At 40.2% G+C, this 19,221-nt stretch overlaps 1 protein-coding gene and 1 long non-coding RNA gene across 4 annotated transcripts in view; both read right to left on the bottom strand.

Moving 5' to 3' along the window:
• Nucleotides 1–241: 241 nt before the first annotated feature.
• LOC127913620 (uncharacterized) lies at nt 242–7,837 on the bottom strand. Its single transcript, XR_008086191.1, has 3 exons — nt 6,817–7,837; nt 3,938–4,019; nt 242–1,696 (listed from the first exon to the last, which is right to left on the bottom strand). It is a non-coding gene; the product is annotated as an uncharacterized LOC127913620 (long non-coding RNA).
• A 2,880-nt stretch (nt 7,838–10,717) lies between these two features.
• The window catches only part of LOC118362390 (pre-mRNA-splicing factor syf2), an 89,839-nt gene continuing 81,335 nt past the window's right edge, over nt 10,718–19,221 (bottom strand). Inside the window, exons 1-7 of one of the 3 annotated variants that reach the window (XM_035742681.2) lie at nt 17,221–17,299; nt 16,706–16,801; nt 16,415–16,540; nt 14,494–14,611; nt 13,672–13,762; nt 12,972–13,070; nt 10,718–12,069 (exon numbers count right to left, since the gene is read on the bottom strand). In XM_035742681.2, the coding sequence (XP_035598574.1) occupies nt 11,904–12,069; nt 12,972–13,070; nt 13,672–13,762; nt 14,494–14,611; nt 16,415–16,540; nt 16,706–16,801; nt 17,221–17,238 (714 nt within the window). In that variant the 5' untranslated portion in view covers nt 17,239–17,299 and the 3' untranslated portion in view covers nt 10,718–11,903. Of the gene's footprint in view, nt 12,070–12,971; nt 13,071–13,671; nt 13,763–14,493; nt 14,612–16,414; nt 16,541–16,705; nt 16,802–17,180; nt 17,300–19,221 lie in introns of those variants that run through there. The other 2 variants (XM_035742680.2, XM_035742679.2) reach the window with 2 other exon arrangements.

Here is a 19,221-nt window from a genome sequence, read left to right as displayed (position 1 = left end):
ATAGGACTATTTCTCTCTATACCATTTGTATTTCATATACCTTTGACTCTTGGATGTTCTTATAGGCACTATAGTATTGCCAGCCTAATCTCGGGAGTTGTTAAACTTGAAGTCATAAAACAGCGCTGTGCTTCAAGCATTGCGAAGAGCTGCTGGCAAACGCAGGTAAGTGCTGTTTGAATGAATGCTTGCGAGTCTGCTGCTGCCTACCACCGCTCAGTCAGACTGCTCTATCAAATCATAGACTTAATTATAGTAAACACACAGAAATACAAGCCTTAGATCATTAATATGGTCAAATATAAATAAAACGTTTATTCTTTCAGTGAAATACGGAACCATTCCGTATTTTATCGAATGGGTGGCAAACCTAAGACTAAATATTGTTGTTACATTGCACAACCTTCAAAGTTGTCATAATTATGTAAAATTCTGGCAAATGAGTTCGCAACGAGCAAGGCGGCCCAAACTGTTGCATATACCCTGACTCTGCATGCAAAGAACTCAAGAGAAATTACACAATTTCCAAAGTGAATATTGCTTGCTAACATGAATTTCGTTTAACTATATATGCAGGTTAAAAAAAAAAAACACTTCTGTGTATTGATTTTAAGAAAGGCATTTATGTTTACAGTTAGGAACAGTCGTGCAACAATTGTGCTTTTCTTAAATCATCACCCGTTTGGCGAAGTAGGCTGTGATTCGATGATAATCAACAGGCACCGCATTGATTATATGCAACGCAGGACAAGCTAGTTAACCTAGTAATATCATCAACAATGTGCAGTTAATCAATCTTCACATAATCACTAGTTGTTTTTTTATAAGTTTAATGCTAGCTCGAAACTTACCTTGGCTCCTTGCTGCACTCGCGTAACAGGTGGTCAGCCTGCCACGCAGTTTCCTCGTGGAATGCAATGTAATCAGCATCCAAAATTGCAGATTACCAATTGTTGTTAACTTGAAAATCGGCCCTAAGTAATCAGCCATGCCGATAAATTAAAATAAATAAATAAATATCGGTCCACCTCTCGTTAGTAGCCCATATTCCACATCCTAATCATTTGGTCCCTTTCCCCCTCATAACGTAACACTGTTCTGACTTGGTGGTGCACATGTAGCCTATAGCTTGTTTTAGAGAAAAATGTAATCATCCAATATTGTAAAAGCTTGTTTGCTTATATGTCCACCTTTATTTGTCCTAGAGTTCTGACTTGGTGTACTGGGAGAATACTGTAAGAACGGCCCATGTTCTGAATTCTGTCACTGTACATTTCAAAAGTGATGAACCAATAAATCAAATGTATTTATAAAGCCCTTTTTACATCAGCCAATGCCAAAGTGCTCTACAGAAACCCAGCCAAGATGTTCAAATGTTCATAGATGACCAGCAGTGTCAAATAATAATAAGCACAGTGGTTGTAGAGGGTGCAACAGGTCAGCACCTCAGGAGTAAATGTCAATTGGCTTTTCATAGCCCGGCATTCAGAGTTAGAGGCAGCAGGTACGTTAGAGACAGAGAGCGTTGAAAACAGTGGGGCTGGGACAAGGTAGCACATCCGGTGGACAGGTCAGGGTTCCATAGCTGCAGGCAGAACAGTTGAAACTGGAGCAGCAGCATGACCAGGTGGACTGGAGACAGCAAGGCATCATCAGGCCAAGTAGTCCTGAGGCATGGTCCTAGGGCTCAGGTCCTCTGGGAGGAGGGAGAGAGAGAATTAGAGGGAGCATACTCAAATTCACACAGGACACCGGATAAGACAGGAGAATTACACCAGATAACAGACTGACCCCAGCCCCCCACACAAACTATTGCAGCATAAATACTGGAGGCTGAGACAGAAGGGGTCGGGACGATACCCTCGGGCAGGACCAACCAGGCAGGATATAACCCCACCCACTTTGCCAAAGCACAGCCCCCACACCACTAGAGGGATACCTGCAAACCACCAACTTACTACCCTGAGACAAGGCTGAGTATAGCCCACAAAAATGTCCCCACGGTACAAACCCGAGGAGGTGCCATCCCGGACAGGAAGATCACGTCAGTGACTTAACCCACTCAAGTGACGTCCCCTCCTAGGGACAGCATGGAAGAGAACTAGTAAGCCAATTACTCAGCCCCCATAATAGGGTCAGAGGCAGACAATCCCAGTGGAGAAGGGGGATCCGGCTAGGCAGAGACAGCAAGGGCGGTTCGTCGCTCCAGTGCCTTTCCGTTCACCTTCGTACCCCTGGGCCAGACTACACTTAATTGTAGGACCTACTGTAGAGATTAGTTCAATAAAGACAAAGGACGAGACAGAGTCTGCATCTCTCACATAGGTAGGCAGACCACTCCATAAAAATTTAACTCTATACGAGAAAGCCCTGCCTCAAGCTGTTTGCTTAGAAATTCTAGGGACAATAAGGAGGCCTGTGTCTTGTGACCGTAGCGTATGTACGGTAGGTCTAAAATCGGAGAGATACATAGGAGCAAGCCCATGTATAATGCTTTGTAGGTTAGCAGTCAAACATAGACATCAGTGTGGATAGGAGAGGCTAGCACTGGAGTAATATGATAAAGTTTATTTTTTTGAGTCTAGTCAAGATTCTAGCAGCCGTGTTTATCCAGGTAGCCAGAAAGTAGAGCATTGCAGTAGTCTAATCTAGAAGTTACAAAAGCACGGATTAGCTTTTCTACATTTTTGGACAAAAAGTTTGATTTTTTAAATGTTACGAAAAGCTATCCTTGAAATATTCTTGATATGTTCGTCAAAAGAGAGATCAGGGTCCAGAGTAACGCCAAGGTCCTTCGCTGTTTTATTTGAAACGACTGTACAACCATCAAGATTGTCAGATCCAACAGAAGATCAATATTGTTTCTTGAGACCTAGAACTAGCATCTCTGTTTTGTCAGAATTTAAAAGTAAAACATTTTTTGCTGCCATCCACCTCCTTATGTCTAAAACACAGGCTTCCAGAGAGGGCAATTTTGGGGCTTCACCATATTGAATGGAAATGTACAGCTGTGTATCGTCCGCATAGCAGTGAAAGTTGTCATTCGGAAACAATGTTATCACCAAGAGGTCAAATTTATAGTAAAAACAATAGTGGTCCTAAAATGGAACCTTGAGGAACACTGAAACTTACAATTGAGTTGTCAGAGGACAAACCATCCACAGAGACGAACTGATATTGTTCCGACATATCTAAATCATGCCAGAACATTTCCATGTAAGACCAATTAGGGTTTCCAATCTCTCCAAATGAACGTGGTGATTGATGGTGTCAAAAGCAGCACTAAGGTCTAAGGGCACGAGGACCGATGCAGAGCCTTGGTCTGACACCATTTAAAGGTCATTGAACAAATAGTTATTGACTAAGTCTGTCCTAGCTCGCTAATTAATGTCTTAATCAAAATTACAGATGGCCTCTTATTACTACGCTCGTCGTCCCCGTATGACATAGTTTGTACATGTCAATTGTCAGTAGAAACCACATTTGTTTAAACAAGTCAGCCATATCAGCAATTTTTTTTTTTAAAGGCAGTAAATTAGGCTGAATGAACTGCATCGCTGCCAGACAAAACTCCACTGATGGTGCTGAAAAGAAAGCTCTGCTATTGGGACAGCTTTATGTAGGCCCTAACAGTTTGTGGGCACCTTTTGTCACTGTCATAGTGCAATTAATGTATTGTTTAGTGTTGTGTATGTAGTTGCTTTGCTGGAATGCATTAAAACAAAAAAATAATGTAAAAAAAATTGGGGGGGGGGGGTTTGCCCCACCAAGATTTACATGCTAAAAATTGAGATCCCGAGGCCCATTATTGTGCCATTAATTTGCCATCATCACCTCATGTTTCAACGTGATAATGCACAGCCCCATGTCGCAAGGATCTGTACACAATTCCTGGAAGCTGAAAACGTCCCAGTTCACCCATGGCCTGTATACTCACCAGACATGTCACCCACTGAGCATGTTTGGGATGCTCTGGATCTGGGCCATCACCCGAGTTTCATACCGTTTGGGGCTCAGTCCTGAAGACCAGGGTCAGAGGAAAAGGCCTTTTCTAAAATAATTTCCTGCAATTCTACATCATTTTACATGACACAATACAATAAATATATTTTTATTCCAAGCAAATGACAAGAATGACAAGCTACTCCGACATTCACATACTGAGATCAACACAACAAAGGACCCATGTCTTTAATGCAATCAATAGCATAGGAAAATGAAGAGTGGGTACACAGATTTTAGGCCTATAATATGATGAAATTCTAGTCCACCAACTTGCCAGTGGCATTCACCTATTCAGACTTTTCCCCAATTGTATTTTAAAATATTGCAAAATACCTTCTAGCTGCTGCCTGCTGTTCATTGACAGCGACAACTAAACTATCGGCTATTTTATATTTGCCGTGTGGACTGCCCAATTGCGGGACTCCCTACTGTAGACTAGGCCTGTGCGCTCATTATGTGACAAAACACAATCTACAGCATTTTAAAAAAGCTATTGATTCTACGTGGCTAAATTATGCTGGTGTAGTATTTTCAATTATTTAATTTATTTATAGAGATAGGAATAATCATTTCATTTCATATCATTTGGTAAATTTATTTCAATTTACAGTTGAAGTCGGAAGTTTACATACTTTAGGTTGCAGTCATTAAAACTCTGACTGCCTTAAAATAGTTTCCCTGGCTGCCTGACCCTGCTGACCCTGCTGACACCCCTGTCACCATCTGATCCTGCTCAGATGAGGCATGACAAAGAATTACATTGGTGTATGTTTATACATTATACAATAGAATCAATGGTTCAATAATTGAAATGACCATTATTCCCAAATCCCAGACTGTAGCTTTAACTTCTTATGGCTGGGGGCGCTATTTTCACATTCGGATGAAAAGCGTGCCCAGAGTAAACTGCCTGCTACTCAGGCCCAGAAGCCAAGATATGCATATTATTAGTAGATTTGGATAGAAAACACTGAAGTTTCTAAAACTGTTTGAATGATGTCTGAGTAGAACAGAACTCATGATGTGGCTGGAAAAAAACGGAGAAAAATCCAACCAGGAAGTGGAAAATCTGAGGTTTGTAGTTTTTCAAGTGATTGCCTATCCAATAGTGTAAATTTGGTCCGATTGCACTTCCTAAGGCTTCCACTAGATGTCAACAGTCTTCAGAAAGTTGTTTCAGGCTTCTACTGTGAAAGGGGAGCGAATAAGAGCTGTTTGAACCAGTGGTCAGGCAGAAAGCTTTGAGTTGTCGTGAGCTCCGTTCCTTTTCATTTCTAAAGCCATAGGAATTGTCCGGTTGAAACTTTGAAGATTTATGATAAAAACATCCTAAAGATTGATTCTATACATCATTTGACATGTTTCTATGAACTGTAATAGAAATTTGACTTTTCGTCTAGACTTAGTGCTCGCATATTGTGCATTTGGATTACTGGACTAAACGCGCAAACAAAAAGGAGGTATTTGGACATAAATGATGGACTTTATGGAGTTCCACATTTGTGGAACTGGGATTCCTGGGAGTGCATTTCGATGAAGATCAAAGGTAAGTGAATATTTATAATGCTATTTCTGACTTTTGTTGACTCCACAACATGGGGGGTATCTGTATGGTGGCTGAGCGCTGTACTCAGATTATTGCATAGTGTGCTTTTGCCATAAAGCTTTTTTGAAATCTGACACAGAGGTTGCATATATTTAATTCTATGCATAACACTTGTATCCTTCATCAACATTTATGATGAGTATTCCTGTACATTGATGTGGCTTTCTGCAAAATCCCCGGATGTTTTGGAGGCAAAACATTACTGAACGTAACGCGCCAATGTAAACTGAGATTTTTGGATATAAATATGATCTTTATTGAACAAAACATACATGTATTGTGTAACATGAAGTCCTATGAGTGCCATCTGATGAAGATCAAAGGTTAGTGATTAATTATCTCTCTATTTCTGCTTTTTGTGACTCTCTTTGGCTGGAAAATGGCTGTGGTTTTTGTGACTAGGCGTTGACCTAACATAATCGCATGGTATGCTTTTGTCGTAAAGCCTTTTTGAAATCGAACACTGTGGTGGGATTAACAAGTTTCTTTAAAATGGTGTATAATACTTGTATGTTTGAGGAATTTTAATTATGAGATTTGTTTGAATTTCGCGCCCTGGACTTCACAGGGTGTTGTCAAATCTATCCCGATAATGGGATATCTGCCGTAAGAAGTAGAGGTCGACCGATTAATCATAATGGCCGATTAATTAGGGCTGAATTCAAGTTTTCATAACAATCGGAAATCGGTATTTTTGGACACCGATTTGGACCCCAAAAAATGTACACCTTTATTTAATCTTTTTAACTAAGCAAGTCAGTTAAGAACACATTCTTATTTTCAATGATGGCCTAGGAACTTCACATGGTTGATGATATTACTAGTTTATCTAGCGTGTCCTGCGTTGCATATAATCTATGCGATGCGTATTCGTGAAAAAGGACTGTCGTTGCTCCAACGTGTACCTAACCATAAACATCAATGCCTTTCTTAAAATCAATACACAAGTATATATTTTTAAACCTGCATATGTAGCTGAAAGAAATCCAGGTTAGCAGGCAATATTAACCAGGTGAAATTGTGTCACTTCTCTTGCGTTCATTGCATGCAGGGTCAGGGTATATGCAACAGTTTGGGTCACCTAATTTGCCAGAATTTTACATAATTATGACGTAACATTGAAGGCTGTGCAACATAACAGGAATATTTAGACAAGATGAAACTTTATCATTCACGGATACTGTTAATATTACTGCAAAATTCACCTGAGCTCCGTAGACTGGTCTTCTCTGTCTGACCATACTGGGACCCCTGTCACCATCTGATCCTGTTAAGACATGGTGAGCAGTGTTGTGTACTGACTGTGCACCATGACAGTGACGCCTGTAGAGCTGTTCATACCATGTCAGTGTGAAAAGTAGGAAATTAGTTAGGGAAACTGATGTTACATTGCTATACTGACTGTGAATGGAGCAAAAACAATATCTAGCTACTATCATGGATCAACTGGCAAAAACAAGCCAAGTGAATTTACTTCTGTTAAAACCAGGACAAAACATTTCCATACACACAAGCTGTTAGACACTGCTACCTGACAGATAGCGAGAGGCTAGAACTGAACTGGCTGTGGTATCTACTAACGAGCTAGCTTGTTTATTCACTTCACACCGAACTTCGAGAGGGGATGAAACACTTGCTAACGTTACACTACTAGCTCAGCACTGGGAATAAATACTTATTTTCAGTTAAGTCAAACAGCAGTTACCATGCCAGCTACATCAGTCAAATAGAGTAGCTAGTAGCTCTGCTTGCTTTTGCAACTCAGAGAAAGAAGAAAAAAAACAGACAACAGCTGCCTCTGTTCACACTGTGGTGTCAGCGCGATCCTAATTCCAGACGGCTGAAACTACCAAACAGCTCTGAGGAGTATGCATGGTCCTAAAGCACACCAATGCCGCTTTTTGTGTCACAATGCAATGATAAAACTGTGTGTGTGGGGGGGGGGGGTGTCATGCTCCCCCCCAGTGAAAGTTGCACCCGAAGGCTGTGATGCACATATTGACCACATAGTGTCAGAGTTGCACCACTGAAGTGAGTGCTGCAGAACTTGTTCTGATTCCTAAACACTTCAAGAGATCAGTGACACAGACAACTAGTTTAGTGATGGAATGTTTTTTGGAGGTTAAAGCCAATCGAATTTCAGTAATTAATTGGGGGGCAATGGCTATGTTAGTGATTTGAGGTCTGAATTGGACCCCTGTAAAAAACAACTGCATAGCTTAACTTGTCATTGCACCTACCTTCAACACGGCCACCTCATGTTAAGTGGTTTTAATGAATGATTTACTCAGGCTCAGATTTCAGTGTAATAAACTTGCCATACATCATCCAGAAGTCACAGCCACACTCATAGAACAGTATTTGTGAATGTGGGGTTTGGTTTTGGCGGGTGAGTTAAACAGCTTTTTTTGAACATGTTCTCTCCTGAGTTACCTGATCTAACCCAAAGTGTCATTATAGCTCGTAAAACTGGCTAGTAGTCAGATACTTTCCTTCAGATGCATTTTACCTGATACTCAGTAAGCCTATTATTATGACAAGATCTTGGAGTGTGTGTAAATTTAACTGATTAATTTACCATAAACTGATTTCCTGTATTTTAGTAATACATTTAACTGCAATCCCATGGCTTGAGGTTTGAATCTGATATTCCCATGTCATGCCACACTAAGATCTTACATTGTTCAATACAGTACATGCTTAACAACTGTCTTATCTCTATGAAAATGCAAGTATCATCACCACACCTTTGATGTCAATATCAATGTCATTGTGCATAGTCTCAAACAAATCACAATAAATTTGTAATTTCATCAGATGGGGAGGAGGAAAGGCAGGTCTGACTTGTCATCCTTGTGTGTCTAGAGGATTCCTCATGCACAAGGATTTTTTTATATCATTACTTTTATACGCATAAATTACTGCATAACGAGCAAGCTTTCAGGCAGGAGTAATGCAATCAGCCACACCTCAGGACAGATATTCTCCCTTCTGTCTTTTTACATGACATGAGGGTATTTCTCTCCTCTGATTGTATGATATGGCCACAAAGGAGCTGCAGTCTATACGGGCTAGATTCAATCAGATCAAGGGTGTACCGGCAATAGCACACACACGCATAGCAGATGTTTTGGCAACATTGGAGGTGAAACTGCATTTGCACTGTCAAATCGCTGAGCAGCTGCTCTTGCAAACATTGTCATGAAGCCACACCCACCCCACTGGCATTACATTTACATTTAAGTCATTTAGCAGACGCTCTTATCCAGAGCTAGAAGTTCAGAATGAGAAAGTGTAGGCTATATAGAAATAATGACGCTCAAATTGAGAAATCATTCAAATGAGCATTTCTATCTTCCTAATGGATGTGTAAATTACATCTGTTCCAACTTGTAAACAAGGCTGTATTTCTGTTAATGCAACCAATGGCAATGTCTACCGTACTTTAGGTATAATGCCGGGAACCACTTGTGGATTTAACAGTTCAAACGGAGTTCCACCTCCTACACCATCAAAATAACCTCTATGCAGATGCCGGTTAAAGCGTATATGATTGAATAGAGCCCTAAATCGGGAACATTCTGGCAATACCACAAAAGTGTATTTACACATCTTTAGGAGATAAAAAAAACTAGTGTTTACAGCAGGGCATAAAGGATTCCATTGTGTGTGGAACACAGAATGCCTTTTCAGTTTGTCGTGAGAAAAATGCTAAAAGTCTCCCCTTGCAGGCAAACTTTATTTGATATTTAAATGTATCCTACCAGGGATACCAAGCATCTATTTGGGTAAATCACATGAATTAGATTTTTCAAAAACACCTAGCCCTGTACCATATGCAGGTATTAAGAGTTATCACTGTGTAACAGATTTCCAATTGATACATCTTCAAAGAGAATAACTCCCAACAACAGCCATTTGGCTAACCTATCACATTCTCATTGTACTGGGAAAAAGCTCTTTCATGTGATCTCTCTGATGGAAAAACATGACATGGTATCTGTGGGTCATTGCCTGCTCATCAGGCACATGATTGTGGATAGGCCCAATAGTCAAAAGGGAGAGGAAATACCTAAAAAATGTATCGTATGGCCCATTTAAGACCACTAAAGATAACTGCCAAAGTTGGCTCTCCATTAGGCTAAAATACAAAGCACTATCATAGTTTTATAGCCTTAAATGTAAGCTGGTTATTTAATGTTTTGTATTTATTTCCTTTACATCACGTGTCACTCATTCCATAAGAGGGCGAGTGTCTGCGGGTTCTCTCCTCCCTTGTACGTGATTGATGAATTAAGATCACTTATTAGTAAGGAACTCCCGTCACCTGGTCGTCTAGTTCTTAATTGAAAGGGAAAAAACAAAAACCAGACACTAGGCCCTCCATGAAATGAGTTTGACACCCCTGCTTTACATCTTCAGCCAATATCCTCAGGCTGATCAGAGGATGATCCAAAATAAACAACCCTCACCTGAGAACCAAACCAGGTCCCAAATACTCTGCAAAGTAGAATCAAATGCCAAAGAAGTGATTGCCCTAGTCAAATAACCCAAAAGGTTTCCAATAAATATAAAAATCCAATAGAAAAATCATATTTTGAAACATATCCTAGACCTTATATCCTGTAGTGGTTCCAAAATTTGATAGGATTTTTCTACATGTGATCTACCAGAAACCGTGAAAATGGCGCAGTCTTGCCTATAAAAAAGGGCAAAACACTTAGAAATAACAAACTAGAAAAAACCGTATCTGCTATAACAATACAGTGACTCAAAAACGACATACAAACAAGTTACAAAAGCTAGCGAGCAAGTCAAAATGTGGCTAGCTAGCATAAAAACGAGTGGATAAAATGCTGTAGTTACAAAAATGTGACTAAAACATTTCAAACTTCGTCAGGAAACAAATACTGTACTCACAGTGTTTGCATTCACGCACAGTGAAGGATACAATAGTTAGAATAATAATGTTAGAAAACCGGAGATTCTCTGCACAGCCACAGTTGGCGAGCTTAGTTTGGGTGTTAGGATAATTAACACTGCAAGCTCACGTTAGTTATGACGTCATCAATCACTCAAAAACGACATAGAACCGAACAATGGACATGTGGTAATTAATGCTTTTGTATTGTACTGGAACCAATGACAAATTATAATTTAATGGGTTAATTTGAGAAAAAATTCTATAATAGCATTCTGATTGGGGTGACAAAATCCTAGGAGACTAATCAAAAATCTATAGGATTCAATCGAATTACTTTTGATTCCCAATAGGAAATAAGTAGTCAAATAGAATTCCAATAGGATTCTGATACAGGTGACACAAAATCCTACAGGGTTTTTTGACTAGGGTGTATACCCCCCACACTCCGTCCTCGTCGACCAAAAAATCATAAACAACTTATAAATATTTTCTTGCACGCCAACCTTTGAAACCCCTCCTCCCCATCTTATTACCATATCCCATGAGGCTTATTCAAAACAGATTCATTAAGTCCAACGGAACATTACACAGATGTCTGATTCAAATTACGATGGATGAGGATCAAATTCTATTCGTGTTTATAGGACCCCCACATCGTATTTTTGAATAACCCATAGTGTGCATTGATACAGAATGAGAAACTGAATATAGCATGTGAATCTGTTGACTGTCTTTGATCTCAATTTAGGTCACAAGCCTCTCCTAGCTCATATTCTGCTTGGGGGCAGTCGGCTTAACAGAGATGAGTGATAACGATGAAATTGTTTAATTTGTTTATCCCCTCGTGCACCTACACTAGCACATTCTTCTGCTGGCATAACTAATAAACACAGTGTAGCCTTAAGGTGAATGATAGCATTTCATTCTCACGTTAAACCACCCCCCAACCTACCTAACCAACCCATACTGCATGCAGCAATCTGAGGGTAAGACCTACATATCAGCTATTTACAAAAACGTTTTTTTTTTTTTAACTAAGACGTTTTTAAAAAATGCGTGTTCACATGATACACATTGGCAGAAAGGCAGCAATAGCATTACAAGATTATTCAGGATGTACTCAAGAGTTAGCCATTCCACCTGATTCACAGTGTTATAGTAACAATACAGTAAAATTAATTAGAAAAGGCCTCTAAAGAAATGTCAGCATCAAAATACAAATTTAGATTTCAGATACGTAAGCATTGTGACCAACTGAAATGGGGTTTCTATGTACATGGCCAGTCCTGTAACCACAGTGACTAATTATGGCCTTCAGTTACAACAAAGCAGTGGAAATGGTAGCGTCCATTTGATTGACCAGTTCAGTTAGACAGCTGTGCCTCTCTCCAGATTCTGCTTGATCTCGGCTGTGTATTTGCCATAGAACCGCTCTGCCTTCTTGTTGAACTTGGCGTTCCTCTCATTGATGTAGTCGATGTCGGCGTCATCGTTATAGGCCCTGCGCCGGCTGTATTTGGCCCGCTTCTCAATCCTGTGAAGAACAGCAAAGGATCAGTGTCAAGAAAACAAAAAGGACAACTTACAAACCAAAAGAATTACAATCATAGTAGAAAAACCTCCTTCAGTCACTGAAAATCTGACCTCTCCAGAACAACTCAATCCCACACAGGCAACAATCCCTAAACGAAGACAGTCTACAAGTTCATAATTATGCCAAAGCACCAATGGAAAACCTTACTCTTCTACTCGAACACACAGGCTGGCACACACAGTCACTTTTCTGACTCACAGCCTTAACTTAGTGTCTTCAAAGCGGAGATGTGCGTCATGCCCTGGCAGCTCCTTCTCTGTCTAATCTCTCACAGGAGCATCACTAACACAAGGCCTCCCAAAAATGGTTTAGCACTGAGAGGAGAGAAAAGATATAAGGCAAATGTAACCAAGGGACACTACGGAAGGGAATATGCCGGTCAGGTGTGAGGGACTTCAGGATCTTAGCTGGTATGGAAGGTCTAACGTGTAGCCATTCTTTTGAAAGACACGCCATGCATTACTTTATTGGGGAAAATCTGTTCTGGCCAACTTAACACCAAGTAATGCAGATGCAACAGAAACTAGGGTAATCTAAGGGGTGAGAATCAGAGATGAGGGCTCATTAACTAGGTCAAATATCTTCTTTCTAAGTTTTCCAGCACCTCCCCAGTGGGATATACCATAAAAAGAGCCTTATCAGCCAGTCCCATCAGGCTCCCAACACTGGGGTTCATTTAGTAGGCATCAGATATGCCCTGGTTTCATGCACGCACATGTCTGCCGCTTCCATTCACAGAGGGCTCTCACTCTTTCCACAAATGGACCTTGTTTTGGACTCCAGTGCATTAAATGGGAGGTCAGAGGAGGTTAGGATCTCACTCTCGTCTCTGTTACACTTACTGTTTCTCCACATCCTCCACCATGCGGTCGATGCCCTCCTTGGATGGGACGTGGGTCCCATGGATCAGGCTGTTGGATGTGGGGTGGAAGTCCTCACCACTGTGAGAGAGAAAAGGAGAGTCGGTTAACACACTATTAATTTGAATGATCCTCCTCAACACCATCCATCTCTCCAAGCTGAATATTACCCATCTCTATGACTGGAAACATTATGCTGTAGTGCACCCTTCACAGCTCCACATGTGGCAGCAATTAAGGCGAAAAACCTGTGGGTTCTGAACTCATCTTTGGCTGATCAAGAAAACCCACGATAACTATAACCATACCGTTCCTCTCTGAGCGTATGCCTCACATTGACACTTAAGACATTAAATGATTTTGTGACAATGTCAAAATTAACCATGGGGCAGGAGTAGGGCACACTGCCTGACATTTAATTGAATCCTTTGTGCACATGATCAGTGAAAACTGTGTGATAGTATCGTCAATTATCCATTTGACGCAATTAAAACATTTCATAGTTTCATAGTGTATGGGGGAAACAGTCTTTGAAACATGTGCCTTTTCAAAACCAATATATAGGACTTGTGCTTGAGGACATTGGGAGGCAACCCTGCATAGTCGACTCATTGGAGACAATATCAAAGACACTCAGTAATGGAAAATGAGAGAGGAGTTTTATAAGGGGGCTCCGGCTCACCACTGCTCTCGCTGCCTCTCATAGCCGTCCATGTCTGGTTTGATCTGTTTGGTGAGGCGCTGGTACTGTCGCAGCTGGGCCTCCGCGTAACCTGCGGGCCAATGGCAGCAAACAAGAGAGGTTATAATTACCGGAACAAACGACAAGCAGGCGCAAAGCTCTGCGACAAAACCTGCGTCTGGTTAGGGGAGATGAGGAGGCCGCTTTCAAGCCCCTCTGGTGATAATTTTCTCCCCAGAGGTTTAATTCAGAGACGTTTTGATGCAACAGATGGCAGCCATATTTGGGGAACGCAGTTATCCCTTTTGGCAGATTCAATTGGAGGCAGTTAAAAATGATTTATCCCGAGGGGTCTTTACACGCACCCAGAATTCCGTTACAGAATACCTTGGTACAGGGCTGCCCTGTTGTGGAATGACAGTACCACCTCCAGTAGTCATCTTCCACAATCAACTTCTGCTGCATTACTGACTGGCCTTTGTGGAGTTGGTGTCTTCAAAAACAACCAGGCTCTACAGCACAATATTAAAGAGTCCCACTTTCCCACTTGTATCTCCAGGCGTATCTTACTTCAGATGATAGCATGTTTAAAATAAAATAAAAATGGATTGAGGATGTACAGCATGACATACTGGTAGATGCTCTCCAAGCTCACGATTGAATGGCCCTCAGCTAAAGAGGCAGACCTTAGCGCTTCCTGACCATGTGGCCTTAACAGTTATAGCTTATAAGTAGAAACCCTAGTTTTTCTTGTTCAGAAAAACTGACCAGCTGAGGCATAGCTATCCAGTTCACTCAAAAAAAATGAGTAACCTCTCTCACCTGAGAATCCTGGGTCAGGGTTTTTCTTCTTCTTCTTTCTCTCCCACCGCTCAGCATCCTCAGCACTGATCTCTAGCAGTTTCACCCGGTCATAGTCCTCCCCTTTGGCCGCACACTCCTGAAATCCCACAGACACACACCAAGTCACTAAACAGCAACAGTGTGCATACAATTACTATATAACTTCTAAAGTTACTTAGTAGAGGCCGACCAATTAAATCGGCTTTGCCGATTTCAAGTTTTCATAACAATCGGTAATCAGCCTTTTTGGATGTAATTATGGCAGATTACATTGCAATCCAAGAGGAGACTGCGTGGCAGGCTGACCACCTGTTACGCGAGTGCATCATCAAAAGGACCTTGTGGCTGCAAGGAGCCAAGGTAAGTTGCTAGCTAGCACTAAACTTATCTTGTAAAAAAAATAAATCATTCTTCACATAATCACTAGTTAACCTCGTAATATCATCATGTGTGGTTAACTAGCTTGTTCTGCATTGCATATAATCAATGCGGTGCCTGTTATATACCATTGAATAACAGCCTACTTTGTCAAATAGGTGATGATTTAACAAAAGTGCATTCGCGAAAAAAGCACAATCATTGCACAAATGTACCTAATCGTCAACGCCTTTCTTAAAATCAACACACAAGTATATTTTTTAGACCTACATATGTAGTTAAAATAAATTAATGTTAGCAGGCAATATTAACTATGGGAATTGTGTCACTTCTCTTGCGTTCAGTGCAAGCAGAGTCGGGGTATATGCAGCAGTTTGGGCCTCCTGGCTTGTTGCAAACTGTGTGAGGACCATTTCTTCCTAACAAAAACCGTAATGAATTTGTCAGAATTTGACATAATTATGACATAACAATGATGGTTGTGAAATATAACAGACATTAGATTTAAATATTGCCATCCATTCGATAAAATACTGAAAGGTTCCTTATTTCACTGAAAGAATAAACGTTTTGTTTTCGAAATGATAGTTTCTGGATTTTACCATATTAATGACCAAAGGCTCATATTTCTGTGTGTTTATTATAATTAAGTATAGGATGATATTTGACAGAGCAGTCTGACTGAGTGGTGGTAGGCAGCAGTAGGCTCATAAGCATTCATTCAAACAGCACTTCACTGCATTTGCCAGCAGCTTTTAGCTATGTTTGAAGCACAGCGCTGTTTATGACTTCAAGCCTATCAACTCCCGAGATTAGGCTGGCAATACTAAAGTGCCTATAAGAACATCCAATAGTCAAAGGTATATGAAATACAAATGGTATAGAGAGAAATAGTCCTATAATAACGACAACCTAAAACTTCTTAACTGGGAATATTGAAGACTCATGTTAAAAGGAACCACCAGCTTTCATATGTTCTCATGTTCTGAGCAAGGAACTTAAACGTTAGCTTTTTTACGTGGCACATATTGCACTTTTACTTTCTTCTCCAACACTGTGTTTTTGCATTATTTCAACCAAATTGAACATGTTTAATTATTTATTTGATATTAAATTGATTTTATTTATGCATTATATGAAGTTTTTAAAAAGCGTTGTTTGTTCATTCAGTATTGTCGTAATTGTAATTATTACAATAATAATAATACTAATAAAACAATTGGCCGATAATCGGTATCGGCTTTTTTTGGTCCTCGGGAAAGGAGTTGAAAAATCATAATCGGTCGTCCTCTATTACTTATCTATTATCCTAAGGTACACAACTTGCAGTTGACTTCTGACATCCTGCTCTCTGTCATCAGCCAAAAAAAAAAAACATTGTCCTACACATGTGACGGTTCATCCAGGAAGCAGTGCCTCTGTGATAATAATAATGTTCAACATAGCTGTGGACATCTGTAGCTCAGTTGGTAGAGCATATACAATTAATATATTATAATCAAGTCCGTTGATGAACATGTACCTTTTTCTTTTCATCAGTCATTAGTTCCCACTCCAGACGGGCTTTCTTTGCCTCCCAGTTAGTTGGTAGCTTCAGTCTTTTGTCCTCCTCCACAACCTCCTTGTGATTGAGATTGCGTGCTTCATTCTGCAATGGATAACACAAAATACATACATTCCAGAACGTGAATACAAAGAACACAGATCCAAGATATACCATGTAAACTCAAGCTACTGCCAAACTCAAATAAGGATAGGCTTCACATGACGTTACTAAAATGTGTGTGAAATGGGAGAACCTTTGAACACAGACCCTTTTGAAATGCAGTTCCCGGAATTTTCGCAGTCTCTCCTCTCTTTTCTGAGATGCAGCACTTTCGGTCTGTTCATCACTGACCGACGCAGATACCTATGGAAAATATCATAAACATTAGCTAGCTTTTTAGCTAACGTTAATTAGCTAGCTTGCATAAAGTACTACCTCGAATGTCGGATCCGTGCTGTATCTTACAGTGGCAAGACAAAGCAAGGTAATGTTTTCTACGTATCATGCTAATCCACTACAAACATCAGCAACTAAAAGCAAATTGAAAACATAACGTTAACTAGCTAAGAGGTCGAAATAGAATGGTCTGAAATGCTAGCAAATTAGCTAACGTTAGCTTGCTAATGCTATTAGCGCTGGCCATTGGTATGTAAAAGACATGAGTACTCCATTGGGTACACATTTCAAATGCCATATTTATTTTCAATAATTGTTTATCTTCATCACAAATATGGAAAAACACCTTTTCATTATTGAAGGATATCATTCGTCAAAACACCAACCTCAAAACAGGACGCCATTTTTGAGCTGACAGGCAGGAAGTATTCACTCTGAATGTCGGACGTTACGCAATGAACGGAAATGCAGGTAGTCATGTAAATAATTACCTATAAGGGGGGAAATCTTATAACGGGCTACTGTCCTGTCATGGTGTCAATACGATATTCAGTAGCCTAATACATTGATAGGTGGATAAAAAAAAAGTATTTTGATAAAAAATATATTTTAAATTTTAAAATATTTCAAACTAGCCACCCTTTTCCATGATGACAGCGTTGCACACTCTTGGCATTCTCTCAACCAGCTTCATGAGGTAGTAACCAGGAAAGCATTTCAATTAACAGGTGTGCCTTATTAAAAGTTCATTTGTCGAGTTTCTTTCCTTCTTGATGCATTTGAGCAAATCATTTGTGTTGTGACAAGGGAGGGTTGGTATGCAGAAGATAGCCCTATTTGGTGAAAGACCAAGTTCATATTATGACAAGAACAGCTCAAATAAGCAAAGAGAAACAACAGTCCATCATTACTTTAAGACATGAAGGTCAGTCAATCTGGAAAATTTCAAGGACTTTGAAAGTTTCTTCAAGTACAGTCACTAAAACCATTGAAATTGGCTCTCATGAGGGCCGCCACAGGAAAGGAAAACCCAGAGTTACCTCTGCTGCAGAGGATACGTTTATTAGAGTGACCAGCATCAGAAATTGCAGGCCAAATAAATGATTCACAAAGTTCAAGTAACACACACATCTTAACATCAACTGTTCAGAGGAGACTGTGAGCCACTACTAAAGGACATCAATAAGAAGAAGAGACTTGCTTGGGTCCAAGAAACATGAGCAGTGGACATTAGTGGTGGAAATCTGTCCTTTGGTCTGATGAGTCCAAATTTGAGATTTTTGGTTACAACCTCTGTTTCTTTTTGAGTCACAGAGAAGATGAACGGATGATCTCCGCATGTGTGGTTCCCACCGTGAAGCATGGAGGAGATGTGATGGTGTAGGGGTGCTTTGCTGGTGGCACTGTCAGTGATTTATTTAGAATTCAAGGCACACTTAACCAGCATGGCAACCACAGAATTCTGCAGCGATACGCCATCCCATCTGGTTTGCACTTAGTGGGACTGTCATTTGTTTTTCAACAAGACAATGACCCAACACGCCTCCAGAAAGTGTAAGGGCTATTTGATCAAGAGGGATAGGGATGGAGTTCTGCATCAGATGACCAGATGACCTCCACAATCACCTGACTTCAACCCATTTGAGATGGTTTGGGATGAGTTGGACTGCAGAGTGAAGGAAAATCAGCCAACAAGTGGGCTCCTGCATGATGCAGCGGTCTAAGATACTGCAATCCAGGCTGCATCACATCCAGCCGTGATTGGGAGTCGCATAGGGCGGCGCACAATTGGCCCAGAGTCGTCCGAGTTTGGCTGGGGTAGGCCGTCATTATAAATAAGAATTTGTTCTTACCTGACTTGCCTAGTTAAATTTTAAAAATACACATTTTCATATGTGGGAACTCCTACAAGACTTTTGGAAAATCATTCCAATTGAAGCTGGTTGAGAGAATGCCAAGAGTGTGCAAAGCTATCATCAAGGCTACTTTAAAGAAATATATATTTAGATTTTTTTAACACTTTTTTGATTACTACATAGTTATTTCATGGTTTTGATGTCTTTACTATTATTCTACAATGTAAAAATAAAGAAAACCTTTAAATGAGTAGGTGTGTCCAAACTTTTGACTGGTACTGTATATTTTTTTCAAAGTTCTGTAAGAATTGAGGATCAAGTATCAATGACACTTATTGGATATGTCAGGGAGACCGACATTAGTTACACAACATTTTTTTTAAAAGGTTAAATTATGAACAGATAGAGAGCTATCTGAATATTCACCGTAGCTATTGTGTCACTGTGTGAGAGCCAGATCTATTACCATGACACCATGACAAAAGTCATTGCTTTGCATCTTGCATTTCATAATAATGTCTTTGTGTTGAA

This window comes from Oncorhynchus keta, chromosome 29, assembly GCF_023373465.1.
Source record: "Oncorhynchus keta strain PuntledgeMale-10-30-2019 chromosome 29, Oket_V2, whole genome shotgun sequence".
Taxonomy (NCBI): domain Eukaryota; kingdom Metazoa; phylum Chordata; class Actinopteri; order Salmoniformes; family Salmonidae; genus Oncorhynchus; species Oncorhynchus keta.
The sequence above is the reverse complement of the archived record's forward strand: the minus strand, read 5'-3'. Positions and strand labels throughout refer to the sequence as shown.